This window comes from Chenopodium album, chromosome 11, assembly GCF_948465745.1.
Source record: "Chenopodium album chromosome 11, dcCheAlbu1.1, whole genome shotgun sequence".
NCBI lineage: Eukaryota > Viridiplantae > Streptophyta > Magnoliopsida > Caryophyllales > Amaranthaceae > Chenopodium > Chenopodium album.
In genome coordinates this window covers 54765899-54786432 of record NC_137844.1, presented here as the reverse complement: position 1 = coordinate 54786432, position 20534 = coordinate 54765899, and the positions used below count along the sequence as shown (strand labels likewise).

General features: G+C 33.8%; 2 protein-coding genes across 2 annotated transcripts; one reads left to right on the top strand and one right to left on the bottom strand.

Annotated features, from left to right (window-relative positions):
• Positions 1-9107: 9107 nt before the first annotated feature.
• On the top strand, positions 9108-12422 carry LOC145566890 (uncharacterized). Its single transcript, XM_081626166.1, has 8 exons — positions 9108-10256; positions 10557-10647; positions 10762-10919; positions 11003-11054; positions 11474-11553; positions 11642-11739; positions 11833-11855; positions 11911-12422. Exons 1-8 carry the CDS (start codon positions 9108-9110, stop codon positions 12420-12422), a joined length of 2163 nt encoding a protein of 720 aa, XP_081482292.1.
• A 776-nt stretch (positions 12423-13198) lies between these two features.
• Positions 13199-20534, bottom strand: LOC145569245 (uncharacterized). The gene is made up of 12 exons (XM_081628610.1): positions 20361-20534; positions 20001-20266; positions 19639-19712; positions 19458-19552; positions 19281-19378; positions 19072-19155; positions 18794-18874; positions 18332-18424; positions 18131-18226; positions 17140-17219; positions 16524-16612; positions 13199-14173 (listed from the first exon to the last, which is right to left on the bottom strand). Exons 1-12 carry the CDS (start codon positions 20491-20493, stop codon positions 13842-13844), a joined length of 1521 nt encoding a protein of 506 aa, XP_081484736.1. The 5' UTR covers positions 20494-20534; the 3' UTR covers positions 13199-13841.

Below are 20534 nucleotides of genomic sequence, written 5' to 3'. Positions count from 1 at the left end.
TTTTTTTCGTTTTTTTTTGGGTGCTAGATTAAATTTATTACAAGCCGCACAGCAAGAATATTTGTCTCTGCCAATTTGATTTTGTTTAATTTAATTGTACTTTTTTCTCTCTCCTTTGTTAAAGACCACATTTCTAATGGATACAAGTTCTTTTTTAGGAGTTATGAGAGGAATTGAGAAGGGGAGTTGTATCACTAGTATGAGAATTATTATCTCCTTATGTGTTTCATTTTATTAGCAATAGTTTGGTATTTGTCACTATTCGTATAATTTGGTTTGACTGTGTTTAGTTATTGATATGTAAGGCAAAAAATACTCTATAGTTAAGAGATATTTTATTAGATTTGTCTCAATATATATGTTCATAATATCAATTTTATAATTCTTACTTAATTATAATTAAAGATATGTATTGTCTTGACACTATGCATCAACAGATGTGAATGTCAATAAAACTGTTGCAAGTAAAATGAAATGGAGGAAAATTTTAATACCATTAAGGGTCTGTTCTGATTTAATGAATTAGGCTGAACTGAAGTAAACTGAATAGTTTATGAAAGAAGGAAATTAGAAACTGAAATGAAGTGAACTGAAATTAAGTTGAAGAAAACAGGTTCTAAGTTAAGTTTAGTATATGCTGGTATAAATTTTAATCAAATTTATAACTTAGAAGAACAATGTAATGAATTTCTAAAAATTATTTAAGTTCAATAAATAACTAATAAATGTCCTTATAACAACTTAACAAGGCTTTTAATTTATTTATTTTTTTGTTAAAAAAAAAAGAGAAATTGAGTACCTTTATAGAAGCGAAGAAAGTATAATTTTCATGGTTTTCTTCACATGTTTGATTTGGATTTAAAGTGAAGCAAATAACATTGTACAAAGTAGATTATTAGTGAAAACAAAAGTTGATAAATAGTACTCCAGAGTATTTGAAAAAAGTGTGTCAAATATTTAGATACATAAAAAGTAAAAGTATTTTAGGGTGGATGGAGTACTTAGAATAACAAAGTATAAGGATTATACTTTGTTTAATTGGTACTCCTGAAATGAGTCTCATGAAGTTTAATACTTAGAACTCATAGATACAAGGTAGAAACGATATCATTACTCCATCACCTCAACTTATGCACAAGTATAAGGATTATCTTATGCGATGGTGGGTGGGTGTGTTTGTGGGATGTTGTGTGTACGTATGTATATTCTGTGGTGGTGGGCATTGTTTCTCCATGTTGCTGACCAAAATTAGTCAGAATTAATCAACTCTCTCACACTATCCCACTTACAAAAAGTTGCTCTCAACTTGAGTTTATTCAATTTAAGTTATTTAACTTAATGTTTACCGTAATACAGCCCCACCATTTTTTTATTATAAAAACATTCCATAGATGACTTGTAACATTAAATTTTAGAATAAAAGGTACTTTTTAATACTGTAGAATTTGAAACATAGAACATAGAAGAATTTAAAATATTCTTGTACAATAAAGTAGGGTTTATTTCTTCTTTCTCATTTTTTAAAAATCAAAATACACATTTTTATATTTGTATCCATAAGTACATGCATAATTAGTTGGTCATTACTCCATTCTTTCTTTATTTTTCAATACTTTATATCATTTTAACTTTTTTTTTTTTTTACACTTTTTCCTAACAAATTAAATTGACCATGTATGTATGGTAGTATGTTTACTAATTATAAGAAAATCAAGTTCATTATTCTAGTTATTGTTAAGCTAATCCCAATAACAAAAAAATAAAATAAAAAAAATCTCTAGGCATTTTAAATTAAAATAAGATTTTTTTTCTTTTCAAAAAAGCATTCGAGTTACTAGTAATTAAATATTTGAATAATATGATCAGAGTGTGTGCTGGCAAATGTTACAAAATAAAATTAATCAACTTTTTAACAAACGGTGGAAAGTATAAATGTACTCAACATTTATACATTCTCTGTTATAGAGCAATTTATATAAGTATACAATAACATAATCTCTATACATGAAGTAATTAAAATGACAGGAGTTAATTAAGAGTCTACCTAGAAAATATATAAATGTAGTAAGCCATGTGAAATACTAGGTATATATATGTAGATTTTATGCCACTAATGGAGAGATTTATCATTAAAATTTTGGCATCACCTAACATGTTATATACTTATATTTGTACAAGATTTTAATTAGTTGTATATTGATCATTGTAACAATGCGGCCACTCCTTGAACTTTAAGCACTCAAACTTCGAATGCAAGTCTTAAAGCTCCTAAATGGAGCAAGGTTGAGTAGGATAAAGCTCAACTATGATCAGCATTAATAATACAATAGTATAAATCTATATCTATACTTATATATTAAAAAGCGTTTCTAAAAATATTTATGTGCCACATGGCACCCTCGCCATGTCATCTTTCAATTATGAGCATATTCTAATAAAAATGTCTATCATGAGATTCAAACTCATAACCACAAAAATATACATTAGGTGTCTAACCATCTCATCCATATATTAATCATGTTTTTATACTCGACTCATAAATATATAAGTATATAGATTGGATAGAGATTTGAACATTTAATAACTGAAATTCTTTAAAAAAAAAAAAAAATCGATCCTATTATTTGCTAATTATGCTAATCGAGGTAATACATACATACAAGCAAGAAAAATTAACTATTGTTATAATTAATTTTAGTTATTTAATTATTTTGATAATAATTATGTCTTTATTTTCATTATATTATAAATTATAAACAAAGGATATGTTTATATAATTTTTTTTGACAGGAACACGTTTGTATATTTAATCAATAGTTGTTCCATAAATAATTTATTCAAAGGTTTAATGAAAAACTATTATAAAACGAATAAATAAATAATAAAGAATGATCCTATCTATTCAATTACAAGTGTTCCAAAAAAAAAAAAATCCCAGAGCATCGCCTGGGCCACACACTAGTTATTTTATAAATTAGAGGATCGGAGTATACTGAATTAACTAATTGTTTTGGTTGTATTAATTTGCTATGAAAAAAATGCTTGCTGCTAACACAAATCATTATTAAAAAAAATAAAATTGTACTATGCATATTTTAGCTATACATACAATGATACAAGAGATATCCAATAGTGCAATTATTGTCACAACATAATGTTTTATTTGATTCGACTCATGATCATTCAAGTTTCTTTTGTAAGTATTATAATTCTTCCGTTTTTTTTAGTTGATACGCTTTTATTTTTACGGTCTCCTAGATAATTTTTTAAGAGATGAGAGATAGGAAGAAAAATAAGATGGATCCATGTAGGTAGGAAAGAGATAAAGAGAGAAAAGAATGTTAAAAAATAAAATGTGTTGCAACTAATTAAAAATTTCCAACATAGGAAAGTGTAGCAACTAAAAAGAAATAAAGGAATTATGTCTTTTCATGAAAGAATAATTTTAACTTAACATAAAAGGTTAAATACAATAAATTCCACGCAGGATAAGTATCATAGGACAATAGAGGACAAAAACATAAATGTGTCACTCTTTTCACTTCTTAAATGCAATACCAACTTCATTGTACAAAAAACCATCCATTAATTCATTCTCTAGGCAGCAAAATCCATATTATATGTAAAATAAAACAAGAAAAAGAAGTACGAGTAGTAAATAAATAAAGTTAATTTGACCAAGCAGAAACCGTGGCCTTGAAGACAAGACCATAAATTCATAATTTGTCGTCCTTCTCTTTTTATCTCTTCTTTTGTACGTTTCTTAAACGATTGAGAAAATATTGAAATGGTCCCTTAGCTTTGAAAAATATTGCACCATATATTATATCTTATGTTGTGATGTTTATGATTGAATACATAAATATGACTAGATCGATCATGTGAAACATCAAATAAAGAGTAACAATTATCTTATGATAGTTAGACCTTGGCAAAGTAAGTCACTAGTAATTGACACCTTGATTAACATAGCCCAGCAAACTATGTGTTCCATTACTTATGAATTATGATGATATGCTTGGATTGATCTATTGTAATACACGCTTCCGATCCTTTGATTATTACTTCTTTCCAACATTATAGCCATTTCACTTCAAACTCGTTTTTCTTTGATGGTTCGTCATGGAACATGTGTGCGTGGCGTAAATATGAATGTATTTAAGTAGTTATTTGATATTTTACTCACTTTGCCGTTAGTTTGAATTTGTTTCATCTCATCATTTGAGTTACTTTGATAAGAATTGTATTGGATAAATTTGTTTTTATACTCTGTATATGGGGTAGTGGTGAATAAATTAGAGTAGAATAATTTTTCGTACACTACATGCATGAAAGAGTTTCTGTAAACCTTTGTGAAACACTAATTGAAAATTTAATGTTAACACAACGATGACTTAATATTATTTGCCGTTCACTACACAAAATTTTGATAAATCTGCAAAGTAATAAGGGTTTGTATACAAGTAGAGTTGAAGTATGACTTGTCACTAGCTAGCTAGCATGTTCCAAATAAATAATCAAAATCAACACACATAATTTTCTTCTATTGCATACTAATTAACATAATAATTAACTAAACTATATTATCTCTAGACAGTTCACACTTCAATTCACATGTAATAATAAGTAGGAAGATATCTTAGTTAGTGGTGTATCTTTGTTTTGAAGGTACAGTTAGAAAAGAATATCATAAAATTGAAGAAATAATACTAAGGACTATTTTAGATGGTTACATTCATAGCAACCTGTCAAGATCAAGTAATTAACTAGACAATGAGGTTAGCTTTTTTGGAACATAAAAGATTTTTCTTTTTGACTGAAAAAATAGTTTGTCTATTATGTTACATGTTCATGTTCAAATTCTATTCAACGTTTGCGTAAATAGGAAATAAAATAACTACAAAACTACAGTAATATATAAAAACTTTATTAAATGCTTTTTGTATGCATCTTGACTCTTGTCCTTGCTTTCAGAAGCAGTTGTTTACGTCTTCATAATTCTTCTACCTTTAATGTTTTGTTGAAACACTAGAATTGAAATTCAACTCAAATCTTTCCTAGTATGGAGTACTTGAGAGGTAGTCGTTTTATGGATACGATTACTTAAATTTTTTTGCATCATGCAAACTGTGAAACTAGATTTTCCATTTGAGGGGAGGGTGGTGTAAATGCTTGAACTATTTATGTTCTAAATAAAGAAAATGTTTATGGACGAACTGTGTCAAATATGGGATTGAGCCACACCCATCATGAGGAGGAAGTGTCCGGCCCTTCACACAAAAGATGGTTTCACCAGCTCAAAATATGTAGTTGTACATACTTTGTATCATCGTATGGGAATAAGGGGAGCTACTCGGTAGCCTAATAAATTAATAAAGTGAACACGTATCTGATCTCTTCTATCATCAATGCTTATAATAATCATAGTATATAAGCTTTAAGTTGAGTCTTGAATTTTCAAATTAACTGTCTATAAGCGTTAAGAGTCTAAATTTTCAATACTCCACTTTAAATTTTGTTAAGACCAAGCTTCATAAATGCATAAAATAAATAAATATAGTCTTGTCTCAAGACCATAAAATTAGAAATTGATGATGTCATATAGAGTCTTAAAATCTAGGACTAATCTTGCTCTTAAAGAAAAAATATAATAGAAAATCAATAAAAATATTTTTAGTTATTAATGAATATTACAATATTCTTTCACGGGTAAGTTTTTTCCTTATATATCAATAAAAATTCATATTCAATGATGTATTTTGACTTCATAAAAGAAAATAAGGCAAATAACAAGGAATAGAAAGGAAGACAAAAATTACAAGAAAGAAACCCTTTCTGAATATTTTAGGAAGTTTTTAATTGATACTACTTCGTACAAAGTATTCTTGTTAGATCGATTGCATGTCAAATCTAGACGCTACATTCTTCAACGGAGTACTGTTCTCTGACTTTTGCCTCATTTACAAGATATAGTAATACGTTAACATTGAAATGAAACCATTTGCACTGTTTATTCATTGTAGGTTAACACATAATAATTGCATATAAATCACGGGTTAACCAAAAACAGTTTCCTTACTATAACAAGTTGTCCAAGTACGAGCATAAAACAGTAAAACTTATCAAGTATGAGAAAATGTTTGTGAACTTTTAAATATTGTAATTCTTGTCATTAAAGTACATTTCATCTCAATGAGTTGTTTAGTCTTACAAAAATACTTTGTAGGCTGGACTTCTTTGTTAATTGAGACAACTTTCACTAACAAAGACAAATTTTCTTATACTACGATATGATTTAAATTTGTTAACCCATGAAATGACCACAAATGCTACGTACACAGTGAGTTGAGGTTTAGGGGCGGCGATGTGGGCTTAGGGGTGGAAGTGTGGAACATCAGCTATGGTACGGTCTTCTATTTTAGCTAGACTTATTAAAGCATCTTCAATGGTAAGCTAATTGTTAAATTAGCTTGTCATGCTATATATGATTTTTGACTAGTTCTCTTTGTAACTATTTTGTACCCCAATGGTTTATTTACTTGCTTGTTGATTAAATAAGCCTGATTTTCTCAATTAGCTTTATAAATATAATTATTTTAATATGTTAATCTTTAAAAATTTTGGAAACTTTTTTCTCAAGCAAATTAGCTTACCCAAACAGCTAATTTGTTTGGCCAAACTAATTGTAATTTTTAGCTCAAATGGTGAAGCTAATAGCTAGAGAATTTTGAAAATTACAAGCAAGTCCCTAGTTATAATCATTAGAGTTGCTCTTTTTTAGATATTGAACTACGGTATCTTAGATTATTAACACGAAGGAAGAAAAGATGGGAAAGGGAATATATTCGCGGGAGAAGAAAGTGGGACAAAAGAGAATCAAAAGTGTTTGGCAAAACACAAAGTCTTATATGTGGCTGGCCACATGGTATGACCATCCATCACGAGGATTACTTCGTTAGTATTATAGGGGTTACTCGTTTAGTTTTACAGGGTTACCTCGTCGGTGTTATAGGGGTTCCTAAGAGATTACTTTGTCAGTATTACAAGGGGTTATCGGGTCAGTGTTATAGCGATTATATTGTTATTTAATAAGTGGCCACATGGTGTGACCAGCCATACACAAGAAGTATCGTCAACAAAATACTTGAAAAAAACAGGTAAATTAAATTAAGCAAAGTAATTGAGTCCGGTAGAAGGGGGGGATTGTAAAATTTGAAGAAAAAAGCGTGCGGTTGCGATGGGATTGGGCGGTCTTCACTATTTAGTGGGCTTCCGACGGTGAATGGGTCCCTCCTTTTACTCTGCTGCGCATGCGGAGTACTTGCTGCGGGTACGTACCACTATATTCTACGGAGTACATTTTTTCATTTTTTTCCTTTTTGAAAGAACGTGTTTTCAATGACTCTCGCCCGCGATATCTATTAGAGGTAATCATGGGTCAGGTCCGGTTAGACTTTAGCACTTAGGCTTATTTAAAATCCAAATTTAATTCAGTGCTTACAAAATCTGATCAAATTCGGGCCATGTAAGTCTAAATTTTATTTATTTGCCCCATTGAAGGGGTTAAAGTTTATAAAATTTTGACCACTAAGTTTCAGTTATCTATGAGAAATACTGGAATACAATAATTGTTTTTTTATTTTTTTATTTTTTATATTGCCAAGGAATTGAACGACAACTGGTATTTTATTACAGTGTCTCTGTATGGGTTTGGCCATGCCTAATTCACCCTTTAGAAAGTTTTGACATTGCACAAGAGATAGCAAGCGGACTCAGTTTTGGGCCATCCCTAAAGATGGCACCGAAAGAGCCTGAGTTAGACATGGATTAGTGTTGACACGACACAACATAATATTGTGCATGTTGGATCGCCTTTATTTAGGAGAAGCACAACAAAATATGCTAAAATCAATGAAACGTGATGTTTAGGCATGCAAGCACAACCTGGCCCGGTATGATGACATGTGGGCTTGGGCCGACTTTTTGATAATTTTGACTTGACCTGACACGGTATATAGCTCGTAGACTCGTACTCCCTCCGTCCCTTTATTAAAACCCTATTTCTCTTTATTATGTGAGTAATAAATATAAGAAATAAGTTTCTAATAAAGGGACGGGGGAGTACTATTTAACTCCAAAGCACATTGATTAAGCACGTGGCATGACCAACATCCATCTTCACTTATGCCCAATTTTTTTTTTTTTTTTTTTTTTTTTTTTTTTTTTTTTTTTTTTTAAGTTAGATCATATTCAATTTGTGCTTGTGAAAGTTTCTAAAATGATTTAATTTTGCAAAAAATTTTAGAGAACCAAGTTCACATTGTTTTTTCAGGGACCAAAGTCTCCATTTTTTTTTTGTTTGAGGGGGGGGGGGGGGGGGGGGGGGGGATGGGAGGGAATTCCTTAAAACTAACCTAAGGCTTTATTTAGTTAATTTTTCTAGAAATTATGAGATGTTCTATCTACCTCGTTGCAAGAACAAAATTATAAAAACACAGGCTAATTGGGCAAAAATAAATCAAGGCAACCGTTACAGAAAACCAACGTCCAAACTGGAGAAATATCAATTATAGCCATTCACATATTTATGTCCCAAGGTTTTTACATTTTCTTTCTTAATCCTAATTTGTTGAATTGCTATCTGAAAATAGTTTGAACGTTGCTTAATCCACATGAAGTTGGTGAACCTTGAATCTGGTTGATAAAATTTACATAAGAAATTGTTGGTGAGCAAATACCCTGGACTTTTAAATTTTTCCAGGCGTTGATCAAATTGCATCTTTAAGGCAACTTTGTGCATGTTGGTTTCACTGCATTTTTAATCAAACATATATGATATGAACTGGTAGTTCTTGATCATGTTTCAGAAGTTTAACGATTTGTATATGCAGAAGTTATGTTGTAGTCCACGTAAAAATGCATTCGTTTTACAAATTTGAGGTGGTTTATATTTTATGTTCTTATGATGTGCTACATTGATTGGTAGCGTGGTTACTTCTATGTTAGAAGGCTGATAAATGTCAATGTGATATATTTTGACGTTGAATTCGTGTTTGATGAGTTAGTAGTTGGAAGGAAGAGGGTTAACAGACATTGTAAGAGAAGTTATGGTTAATGCATGTATAGAACATGATGATTTTTTTGACGCCCTTGAAGAGATTTCTTCAGAATCTAGTTGTGTTAGTGGATCAGATTGTTCTGAGAGCTGTACTTCTGAAATTCACCAAGCTAGTAATAATTCATTTAGTAGTCTGCACTATGATTTTTGGAGTGGAAACTCCAAAAGTATTGATGAACGGCGTGATGATTTTATAAGAACAACGGGTTTTGTTTTAGATCGGTGCCAAACTGCAAGAGAAGGGCCTGCTGATACTTGTGTGATCACAGTGAGTACTGATAGGACGGCAGGAGCTAACAAGCATGAAAAAGGGAAGGGTTTGGCTTGTTGGAATCATGAAGCAGTAAATGAAGAAGATCAGGATGAGTTGTGCAGAATTTGGTGCTTGGAAGATGGGAGAGAGTTTGAGTTAGAGGAGACAGATGATGAAGGAATGCCTAGGAAACTTCATGAAGTTGGTTCGAGTTCTTGTTATACAACTGATGAGTTTCAGGAGACATATGGATCATCTAGTCTTGTTGAAGACTTCATGACAGCAGAATCATCAAAAGGGTGTAATAAGGTGTTTAAGAGGAAATTGCAGTGCAAGGAAGGCTGTTGGAAGAGATTTAGCTTCAAGGCTGCAAATATGTTTAACAAAGATAAGGAAAAGAATGAGGTGTTTCACAACCGCGAACTCTTTGGGTCTAGAAGCCAGATAATTCATGTTCATTCTCACAAAAAGTGGTCAAAGGAGTTGTCTTCCATGTATCATATGCAAGAACTTTCTGCTCACAAGGGCTCGATACTGTGTATGAAGTTCAGTCTTGACGGGCAATATCTTGCCACTGGTGGAGAAGATGGAGCTTTGAACGTATGGAAGATAGTTGAAGAGGGATGGATGACTGTTTCTGACCATTTGAACTTCAGTGTTGCATCTGCAGGTTTGAATTTTTCTGTAAATGGTATTCCAAAATTGGCCTGCTTTCTGAAGTGTAAAGAGGAAGGGAATGTGAAGAATAAGCTGAAGAAATGTGCAGATTCAGCTAGCAATGGCATTATGGTCCCTCGCAAAGTGTTTCGTATTTTAGAGAAGCCTTGGCATGCGTTCTGCGGACATGAGGGTGAGATCCCGGATATTTCATGGTCTAAGAATGGGGTTAGTATGTTACTAATTCAGAAAATTCATGTTATACAGAGTTATGGTTGCCTACAAATCTGCTAGGTTAGTGATCATAGAGGAGAAGGGAGGGAAAGGTGGTAAGTGGCGGAGTGAGCTTGCTTCCCAATCTTTCCAATATCCCTCTTTTTCCTTCTCATCCCTCTGCCTTTTAATCCGCTCATTGCCTCACTCAAACGTACCTTTAAAATTCTAATTGTTCGCAATAATTAACTGCAGTGTTGCTATAAATAACCTGTGTGTGGATCTCTATGAATTCCTTGTTTACCTTCAATGCAGCATTTGCTGTCATCCTCGGTTGATAAGACAGTGCGCCTGTGGAAAGTGGGATATAGCCGATGTTTACAAGTTTTTCATCACAATGATTTTGGTAATATGAAGTTCATGTTTATGCTAGATGCGATTTTTTCTTATCATAAACTACAAGTTTTTCTCCGTCATTGTCTTGACTTAACATTTTGACTCCATCATTCTATTGATGTAGTAACTTGCGCACAGTTCAATCCCACAAATGATAATTACTTCATCAGCGGTTCCATAGATGGAAAAGTCCGCATCTGGGATGTCCTAAGATGTCAAGTGGTTGACTGGATTGATATGAAGGAAATTGTCACTGCTGTTTGCTATCGTCCTGATGGAAAGGTCATATATAGCAGCTAGCTTCTCTCTTAGCCCTCTTTCTAAGTTATGTTGGAATTTTTATGTGATTTTTTGCCAAATTACAGTGTGGTATTGTTGGATCAATGGTTGGAAACTGCTCGTTTTTTGAAATAGCAGGTTTTGCTTCTTACACCTGTGCTAAGTCATCTGATGCTAAATTTCATCAGAATTGGCAATTAGCATGAAACTTCATATAAGCTTGTTTTTGGTAGAACTTCATATAAGCTTGTTTTTGGTAGATAAAACAGACATTTTATGTCCTCTTTTGTAAACTTTAGCATAATTTTCATGCTTGTTTGAGAACTTTACCTAGTGTCTACAAGATTGGTTTGTTCTGTTATTATGTTTTGCTGGTATTCACTCTTCATTCCTTCAATTCCATCAAGCATTCAGAAAATTTGTAAGGGTTTTATTATGTTTTGCTGGTATTCACTCTTCATTCCTTCAATTTCCGACTGGTATAGGGTTTTAGATCTTTGATTTCAATTTTTAAGTCAGAATTCAGAAAATTGCTGACACAATATTGCATGCACCAGATGATGTTATGCATGGAGCATCTGTTATGTACTTGCAAGACAAGAAGAAGATAACTTGCAAGAGGATAACTGGCTTCCAGGTTACAAGCCTTTTCATTTTTCTTTTCTTTTCTTTCTTTCTGCGTTTATTTTTTAATTTAATGTTGAATTTGTCTTTTCTTATCACAGTTTTCTCCAAGTAACCCAAGTGAAGTAGTAGTCAGCTCGAATGACTCTCTAGTCCGAATTCTCAAGGGAGCCGATATCATCTGTAAGCTTAGAGGTTGGTTATCTTAACATCAACTCTGATTTCCAATAGAGGAGAATCACTGAATCATACAGTAGTTCATTTGACAGCTATTACGTAAATAATTGCTGAGCAATTTAGGACTTTCTCTTAATTGTATCAATTTTGTTCTTTTTAGGTTGTGTTCCACTAATTGATCGAAGAAGCAAAGTATTTGCATCTTTCACTGCAGATGGCAAGCATGTTATCTCAGCTACTGATGATTCAAATGCTTATATCTGGAATCACACTAGCGATGAGAGAACTACAAACAGCAAACCCAAAAACATTTGGTCTTCTGAAAGTTTCTCATCACCTAATGCTCTGATCGCAGTACCTTGGCATGGTTTTACATCCAACTCAGATATATCATCCCCGACGACTAGACAACCTAGTACACCAAGACATAATCAGAAATCTTCTGTTTCAAGTGGCAACTACTGTTCTGTGAAGAAGGATAAAGAGTCATCAACACCTGCCATAGGAGACATTGATAACGAGTTCTTGAGGAATGTATGTGAAAGCATATTGAGTGGCTCACACATGTGGGGGCTTGTGATAGTAACTGGAGGTAAAGATGGTTTTATAAGAACATATCACAATTATGGACTTCCTATTCGATGTCCGACAAAGAAATCCCTCAATCCTCATTCTCTTTATCTAATTTTAGATACCGATGCATAGATAACTGCAGTAGCTTAGGAAGTTCAACTAGTTTTGATTAATAGTTTAGAGTCTTTAGACAGCAGAAGGTAGATTAAGCATCAGTAGGTTTACTGTATATTACATTAGTAAATTTTATATTCAAAGAATTTACTTCTCAGATTTTGACTACACGGAATAATCAAATTTGGTTCATGTTAGCCGACCCCACTTTTGGGATTAAGGCTTTGATTGATTGATTGATTGATTGATTACTTCTCAGATTTGATTATTTTGTATAGTGACCATAGTATCAATTGATTCAGATCCCCGTTTTTATTATACGATTTTGCCGGGCAACTGAGTGACTTGAATGTCTTATTTGAGACTCTTTTCATACTCTATTATGTTAGAAATCAAAAAAGGAGCAAACACCATTCTCGAGTCTGCTCTCGTGTATATTGGTGGATACTGGATAGTTGTGGTGACCTAACAATGAAAGGGTCAAGGATCAGAGGCCAGGAGAATGGACGAGGAAACCTTTTGGAAATTATCTAGGCAAAGCAAACCTTTCTGTTTCTTCCTTTTATATTTTTATTTACACTTTCATATGGAATATAGTCTTGAAAATCCAGCCTAATACAATATCTGTCATATTATGCATTTATCTTAAAATTTATAATTTTTTTTATGTTTGTAACTTTGTAAGCCTATAATTTGATATGTAAAACTACCATGATACCAACTCACCAAGTGCAACAATTCACCCAAAATAACAGCTCTACCCTAAGTTACTGAAGAAAAAATACTGTAAAATGTGGAAATAAACCATGACTCATGTTTATACATGTAAAACTAACAAGTTCAAAAAAGCATTCTTCGTATAGTATGACTGCAGTGATGGGAAAAAGATAAGGTAAAATCTAAAATGTGATAGGAAAAAGATAAGGTAAAATATGGTGGTAAACTTATATACATGATACATGAAGTGAAAGGAGATATAAAGATCTTGCAATCACCTGGAGCAGCTCTTCTGGATAGTCCGCTAGATTGCTGGAAGCCTGATGCACCTGAGATTCACGAAGGTAAAGGCACACCTTGGTCCATCCAAGGAGACCATGTTAGCCCGCATTTTTAAATATAGTCAATCTGAGGTTGTAGCTTGACAGAGGAACAAGCAAATCCAAGGCCAACAGTCACAACTGAGATTTTTGTCCCATTAAGGTCTTCATAGTTAATTTGGGGCACACAATCTTTCTTCACCCCCAAAAAAATCCTCCACTTTGATACCCAAATTGAGCCATCCAATCGCAATAGTGGCTACTAGTATCTTGCACGATAAAATGTAAGCATCTAACACGAATCAATGTACTGCAATCTTGAATCAGATTGAATTCAAGAAAGATGCTACTCTCCATTATTGATCCAAATTGAGCACTGAGTATTGACTATAGGCTTCACCTACAAAGGCCACAAATCCCCCCATAAAGACTTCCGAGCTTGATGATGTAAGGTTGGATTTTTAGCCCGAGTAACAACCAAATGATCAAATGAGCCTTCTGAACCATCATGCTCGGTAGCCCTACATACATCCATTTCAACACGTCTACCCCTCTTTTGAGGCATGAAGATGATTCTACCCCAACCACTTCCCAGATCTGCACGGCTTGATTGCTCTCCTTCCTCTTCATCTTCATGCTCAATATCCGTACCAGATTCTGTTGCATCAGAATCATATGAAGGAGGAGCCTCAGAGAGAACAATCTCATCAGGTTCTAGCTCAGATTGGTCCTCTGTGGCAACAGAAGAGTTCAACAGCATCAGAATTTATCAGTGATCACTAAGACAAGCTGCACTAACCAGAAAAGATGAACCTTTCCTTCACCTGTTGGGCTAAATGCCAACAAAGCAACCAGGCTACACTACACAAATCCTCAAACACAACTTAAAGGCCCTCAAAACTGGACAAAAAGTTTTAAATTGTGCTAGATAATGATTCCATTAGGAACAAAAAAATCTTTGGCATGGGTAATATCCAAGCAATGTTATAGACAATAAATTGTCTAGTTATAAGACATAAACTAACTAAGAGCATGAACACAAGACTAGAGCACCTGGTTTAGAGACGTAGTTCCTTGTTCAAGACACAAAATTTACCAGATTTAGTCTTAGGAAGTAGAAATTCCTCTTTCATTCTCTAATAGCTAAGCCTTGTTACAAGTAGACCACCTATTTCACTAAAGAAGTCCTTAAGAGTGTGTTTGGATAGAGAAAGGGGAACGAAAAGAAGGGGAGGGAAGGGAAGGGGTGGGAAGGGAAAGGGAGGGGAGGGGAGGGAAGAAAGATAAGTTTTCCTTCCAAATCTCTCCATTGTTAGAGAGATCAATTTCTTATAATTAAATCCCTCCATTTCTCTCCCCTCTAATTCTCTTCCTTCCTCATTTGTTATCCAAATGAAAGATATTCTATCTCTCCATTTCCCTTCCCTTCTTTTCCCTCCACTTACTTCAATCCAAACATAGTGTAAGTATTGATAAACCAGCATAAAGCAAGCCTGTTACAAAGCTTACCAAATCCAGACAGAAAGGTTGCAATAGTGTACAAGATTACAATCAGCTATAGATTTCTTTTAGGGGCCTCAAGAGTCGAGAAGACAAAACCTGAGCACTAGAACTTGAGAAAGCAATAATACTTTTGTCAAATTCAAAGAAACTTCCCACATTGCTCATGATGTTTCATCCCTAATAATTTTTTTTTCTTTTCTTTTTGGCAATTAAACTTTATTACTTGCCAGAAAAAGCCAAACCAGAGTTTAAAGAGTAAGTAAAACCAGACCAAATACAAGCCTGAAAAGCATCAATATAATTGTTCCTCCTTGGAAGGTTTGAATTAAACACTCTATATGGAAAGCTAGAAGAAAATAATTCCTGCTATTTTGTAATTTTTGGTTCCCAATTAGCAACAAAAGGGGAAGATCAAATTAAACGTGTGTTGAATGAGCTTCCAAAGACAAGGATTTGTCAATCTAGTCATTCTAAGAATGTAATCCCACTTCCTGCCTCTAAGGTGATCATCTGATATATATAAGTGTAGTCTTGCGGACTGTTAAACTTCTTACTGATTTTAATATATATAAACAGTACCAAAAGGTTTTAATGCCTTTTCAACTTTTTGAGAGTTATATATTGTTTGAATCAACCAAAAGCCTGGAATGTTGATGACAACGCAAGTAAAAGACCTCAGTATAGAGCATATAAATTAGGTTTCCTAATTCACTATGTTGTCAATAATATGGTCTACCCTACCCAACAGATCTCAATTTCATTACTACATCAGCCACTAATGTGACCAATGGAATGAAAGCTTCCAAGAATTGCAAGCTATGATGTACTTATTTGTTAGGGGCTGTATCTATCAGCAAGCCCTCAGACATTAAAGCCATGGGTTTCAGTCACTGGCCTTATCCATCTTGAAGTACATGAACCAATAGAGAATTATTTCCAAATCTTAACAATATTACAACAACCATGATCTATTTATAAATTGACCAAGTATACATAAAAACCAGTAAACCACTATAGAGCAAGTTCGAAGATGAACTGTATACAAATCTCTACCCTACCCCAGTTGCTTGTAGTTCAGAAAAACAAGAGGTAATAACCAATAGGAAAGAGAAACCGACTCTGCTAGGCATAGGCATCTCATGTTAAGCTAAAAGGTAAGCTTGAGCCTGGAGGCTCTTGCATTCACAACCATTAGATTATCAGGAAGTTAAGACTTCCCGGAGGCTCTCGCATTCAAAACCACTAGATTATCAGGAAGCTTAGACTTCCCAGAGGCTCTCGCATTCACAACCATTAGATTATCAGGAAGCTTAGACTTTGCTTTTACCAGATTAAGCATTATTTAGCACCAACACCAAAGAAAAATTCCAAAAATAACATTTTTGGCCAACTAAAAAGCTAGCTGGGAAGATGGGACCTTTGGGGCCTTGGGGGAGTAATCATTGCATATTTGTTTACCAATGCACCTTCCTCTCACAATAAAGTAGTTATCAATAAACTGAATAATAGTTGTGAAGGGTAGGAGCAATGATCTGGATCTCTAGGAAAATAAAATAATTATGCGGATAAAGGAGCGTACCATAATCAATTTCAAGTTCCTCGGAATTTCTTTCGGCACGCAATTCTTTTAAGGTCTCAAACTTAATTCCGTCAAGAGGCCAAGGATCCCTATTCAGTAATTAAAAAAAAAAATTTTAAAAAAAAGAAAAGAAAAGAAAAAATCTTCATTCTCCATGGAAATTCAAACCTATATATCAAGAACAATCAATAGCAAGGAAAAAGTGGAAAGAATGGCATTAAATTATTGGAAACAAATCAACAGAATGTATTGCAGCAGTCACAAGCAAATTATGCAGCTTTTCTTCCATGAAAAGCTCACATTTGCCTTTCTTCCTACCATTGTTACCCCAACATCCTGAATTCCACATAGTATCCGTGTCTTGGCACAGATCAAGATATCAGACACCTCAAATGGATATGGTTACTGGGTATGCACTTTGAAAGTTATAGGAAAACGTAGAATAGCAAAGCTTCATATAAAAATGGCTACTTTATCTTGCACCCAATCATCCTTTTCAAAGTTTTCTTAAACATCAAATCTATTAGTGAGTAGAGCAAAAATAACAATGGTAGTATAATACTATATCATAATGAAATTTAATTGCAAGTGTAAAGCTTGAGCATAAAATACTCACCGCGGCCTTTTTCCTCGTCTCAAAACTACGTAGGAAAACTTCTCATCCTCAAATCCACGTAAAGGTGAACCGTTTGATCTCTGCAAGACAAAACAAACACAAAAGCTTGGTCACAACATAGCTCACTTTAATATATTTCAGTAATGTCACCCCTCTAATACACTGATTTGGTTTCTATTAGACACACTGCCCTACTCTTTCCATCTCAAAGACAACCACATAGGCCAAAAAAAGTAGGTACTTAATGGTCTTTCCTTGAACCCTCAACCATATCAGAATCTTAACCCAGGATGACTCTTAGTATACCCAAACCCAATCATATATGATTTGTATAAATAATACTACTACCTCCGTTTCACATTATGTGCAACAGTTGAATTTTTTATCTCACAAAAAATACCTAATTGCTGCACATGATATGAAACGGAGGTAGTACAATGGTTTAGTCTCGACTTGGTGTCAACCGATTAAACCAAGTATACCCAATCAAGTGTGAACTGCATAAAGATTATTACAGTGGTTTAGTACCGACTTGATGTCAACCAACTAAAATGAAAATTCTCCAAGCTTAAAATATATGCTAAACAGCATTTTGAAAAGCTAACTTGGGAACTAGATATGTAATGAGAAATATATCTTCTGTTAAAAAAAGTTTTGAAATCCCAATTCAAAAATCAATTCCAATACAACGACAACAACAACAATTGAAGCCTTAATCCCAAAGGATGGATTGGCTGAATTCCAATACAGATCATATGATTTCTATAGATACTTGAGGAGGGATAAATATATTTGGTCATTTCTTTTTTCTTTTTTTTTTGTATTTAAGGGATAAATTCCCATAATATACATATGCAGTAGATTGTCTACCCATACATTATTGATACAAGAACAGTTTAAAGTGTATCTTCAATATTGAGTGCATCATCTGGTGGATGGTGTTATGGGGACAGACTACAGAGGTAAAAGAACTTTTACAAGAGATAAGAACCTTAAATGCACGTTGCGAGTCTGTTCTCTCTAGTCGCTGAACAAAATGACAATATTTTCCACTCTTTGCCAGAGGACAAGGCCCATCGTGTGGACACTGTGACAAAAATATGTAACAAAGGTAAGTGATCTCTTCTTGCCATGTTTTGGGACGGGAGCAAGGAAGAGAGAAAAATGCAAAGTTATATAGTCATATACTCACAGGAGCAATCACAAATGCTCCAACACTGGAAGCTTCTAGGTTTGCTGCAGCACCATTAGTTTTACGCAATTTAGCTTCAAGTTTACGCCGTTTCTAGAAATAAAACCACACAAATAATGTTATACAAATCGATGAAAGAATAATTCAAAGAGAGCATAATATATAGACATATAAAGATGATTACTATAAGTATGTGCAGAAGGATGAGAATCGCCCTATAACCAGATAGCTCTACATGCTCATACTTTTAAGTTCACTAAGAGCTTGTGTCATACATTGATTTTTAAACAAGCACATCATTATGAAACCAAAATATGCAAGGTTTTTAAAAATTGCCACCACAACACATATCTATGTCTGGCCCGAGTGGTTGAGTCCGAGTAACATAGCCTCAAGGCCCTCAGGCCTCAACATATCCTAGAGGGTACTGACACAAGTCATGCACCATAACACACAACTTACCCTCTTCTCCATCCATAAAATATGTGATCGCATTTGAGATATAATATTAAACCCTTCGGGTGTGCCTGGTTCAACAAGTACCTAACATGCAGTGAAGAAACAGGAATGTAATTAGCATAAGTAAAATTCCAATTTTTTTAGTCAAAAATACAAACAAAATACCAAGGTAGCTAGACAAAGTAAAATTTAATGACTTTGAAGCATCTCCCTCAACAAGAGAAATAGCATACTCATTCTCACTAAATATTGGCATGAAAGCAAGGAATATTTCAAAATACCAGAATATCTCGAGTAAGACCCCATAGTTGACGTGCAATAGCAATCCTATCCTTCAGTGATGGAATCTCTCCAAGAACATAGGACTTCAAAGCAAAGAAGCAAATATGAATAGCAGCACAAATTGTAGTTTATAGTGACAAAAATATAAAACAACAAACAAACATTACAATGCAGCATTTGAGATTAACTACACTATGTAGTAACTTACAGCAATGACAAGGTCATGTGCCCTTTCAGCCTTCTTGATATCCTGAGTTAAGGATTGAATCTTATTGTAGCTGTGAACAAGTGGCAGGTCCTTGATATCTAAGGAAAGAAAATTTGTTTGAATCAAGAATAAAAATTAATGCAATGCATACAATAGGCAATAAAGTTCACTAATTACCTCTTACAAGACTAACACCAGCACGTTGCATTGATTGAGAGGGCTCAATCAAATTGATCCGTTCCAATGCCTTCGGCCAAACCTCTCTCAACGCCCTGCACAACATCATCCACAAAACAATTTTAACACCAACAAACAACTACTCCACCAAGATTGCAAAATTAGAGAAATAGATTCTCACCAAAAAGCCGAGCCAGTACCAGACCCAAAGTCCAACACATTAACAGGAGAAAATTCAGGCACCCTTCTTTTTATCTACAAACATCAACAAGTCCCATTTGTCATAAACACCTAAATCAAGTTTTTATACAAATACAAACCCTATCCGTTGCCTCGAAACTGAACCAATGTTACAAAATTCACATGATAAATTTGGTACTTGTTATTTTTCGCTGAATTCAACAAAACTAGGTAGCAAAATACATTTTCATGCCCACTTTCAATCGCCGAATGATATTACACTGACCTTAACATTAAGAGCATCTCCGAGTATAACATCAACAATCAAACAATAGCAATTAATTTGTGAAAAGAAATAATCACCTCACGTAAAATTCTATAACAAGCAGAATAAACAGCAGGCATTCGAGTGGCAACATAAGCAACAGTTTCATCATCAGTATAAGTTAATCCAATATCACCATATTCACTCTTGATTTTCCACCTCTTTGATTGTTCCATCGACTTCAATGGATCCTCAACAAGCTCCTTTGAAATCGAGATTGGAAGCAACCGATTAACATCCTTAATTTCCGCAAATGATGCTGATAATCTCAGTACTTTCTTCTTCATATGCCCCATTTCTTGCTCTAATTAATCAATTAAACAAAAATTAAATTGATTTCAGCTCGAAATTGAATTTTTTTTCCCAGAAATTGAAGGAGAGAGAAAAGAAGGACAAACCTTGAAGATATTTTTCAATGGCGCGGCGAAGACGAACGGGGATTACGAGGCATTTCGACGATTGTTTCGCCGCCGAACGGATACTTTCCGGCGTAATTAGTCGCCGGGAAGTTTCCGGTATTAACGCCGACATGTTTTTCGCCGGAGAAGGGTTTAAGGAGAGAGAGTGAAGGG